At 43.4% G+C, this 1,351-nt stretch overlaps 1 gene segment (V, D, J or C); it reads right to left on the reverse strand.

Moving 5' to 3' along the window:
- Nucleotides 1–367: 367 nt before the first annotated feature.
- Nucleotides 368–894, reverse strand: LOC126494686 (Ig heavy chain V region 914-like). The segment is given in 2 exon segments: nt 368–681; nt 782–894. Coding segments are annotated over 2 exon segments (360 nt in total).
- Between the last annotated feature and the right edge of the window lie 457 nt (nt 895–1,351).

Genomic DNA, 1,351 nt, shown 5'->3' on the forward strand with positions numbered 1-1,351 from the left:
CATGGAGAGGAGTGAGAAAGATTGAGATAGAGAGAAATAGAGAGAAAGGGGAAAAGGGAGAAAGATTGAAACATAGACAGAGATAGGGAGACAGGAGAAACACTATAATAAATAAACACACACAACACAACTGTAAATAGAAATTTGAATAATCATTTGGGCATTCAAGGATTACTACACACTATACCTGTAGAGAAAATACCTAAGTGTGATGTGGAGAGGCTATACAGACACAGAGAAGTCCTGTCTTTCATGCTTCTCTGAGCAGGCTCTTCTGTGACTCAGAGAGCTAAGTGTTCTCGGCGCCCTCTGCTGGTCCCGTGTTCCCCACAGCGGTGTTTTTGTCTGAGTGCACAGTAACTTTCACTCACTGTGTCTTAGCACAGTAATACATGGCTGTGTCCTCAGACTTCAGACTGCTCATTTCCAGGTACAGAGTGTTCTTGGCATTGTCTCTGGAGATTGTGAACCTGCCCTTCACAGCGTCAGTATAGAGGGTGGTACCACCAACTTCATTAATGTTTGCGACCCACTCCAGCTTCTTCCCTGGATCCTGGCGGACCCAGCTCATCCAGAAGCTACTGAAGGTGAATCCAGAGGCTGCACAGGAGATTTTCAGGGTCTTTCCAGGCTGCACTAAGCCTCCCCCAGACTCCAGCAATTGCATCTCACACTGGACACCTGTAAACACAAAGAATTCTGGTTAGAAAACTGAAACAGAACACATTTTTTCTCTTTCTCATGTCCAAACAATACACAGTATCCCATCTTTATGAATTACCTTTTAAAATAAGAACAAACAAAACAAATATGAGCCTTAAGCCCATGATGAGTGTCCTGTCCTCAATGCTGAACCCCGACTAGGAAGATTTGGGAATCCAGGGATTGTCTCATATGCCAGAGCTGCAGGGTCAGGGCAGGGCTGGATTTTATGGGCACAAAGAAGCCTTATTTGCATATCTTCCTGCCATAACATGCTCTGTAGCTGGACCTGGACAGAAGGCAGTACTCAGTGCAGATATAAAACACCATACACACTGATGACAGTTATAGAAACTGAAGCATTAACATAGCTCTGCTAGGGATTCACCATGCTATATTTAGTTCCCTTTTCACTATATGCACAGGGAATGCTGTGTTTCCACACTGTCATGTCTCTTTAGAATCAATGTGAAATTAAAATGTTCCACACAAAGCTGTGTTTCTAGATATTAAGCTCTGTCTGTCCCTCTGTCTCTGCTGGACATGGCTTCTTCCTGAGGTGAGTCTTACATAGGATCACACCTGCTTCTAAGTAGAAATCCTTCACTGTTTTAGGAACACTTGAGAATTTACTGATGGTAGTTTTACT

The sequence above is a fragment of the Alexandromys fortis genome, unplaced genomic scaffold (assembly GCF_014885135.2).
Source record: "Alexandromys fortis isolate MF-2015 unplaced genomic scaffold, M_Fortis_MF-2015_v1.1 scaffold_323, whole genome shotgun sequence".
In the NCBI taxonomy this organism is placed as follows: Eukaryota; Metazoa; Chordata; class Mammalia; order Rodentia; family Cricetidae; genus Alexandromys; species Alexandromys fortis.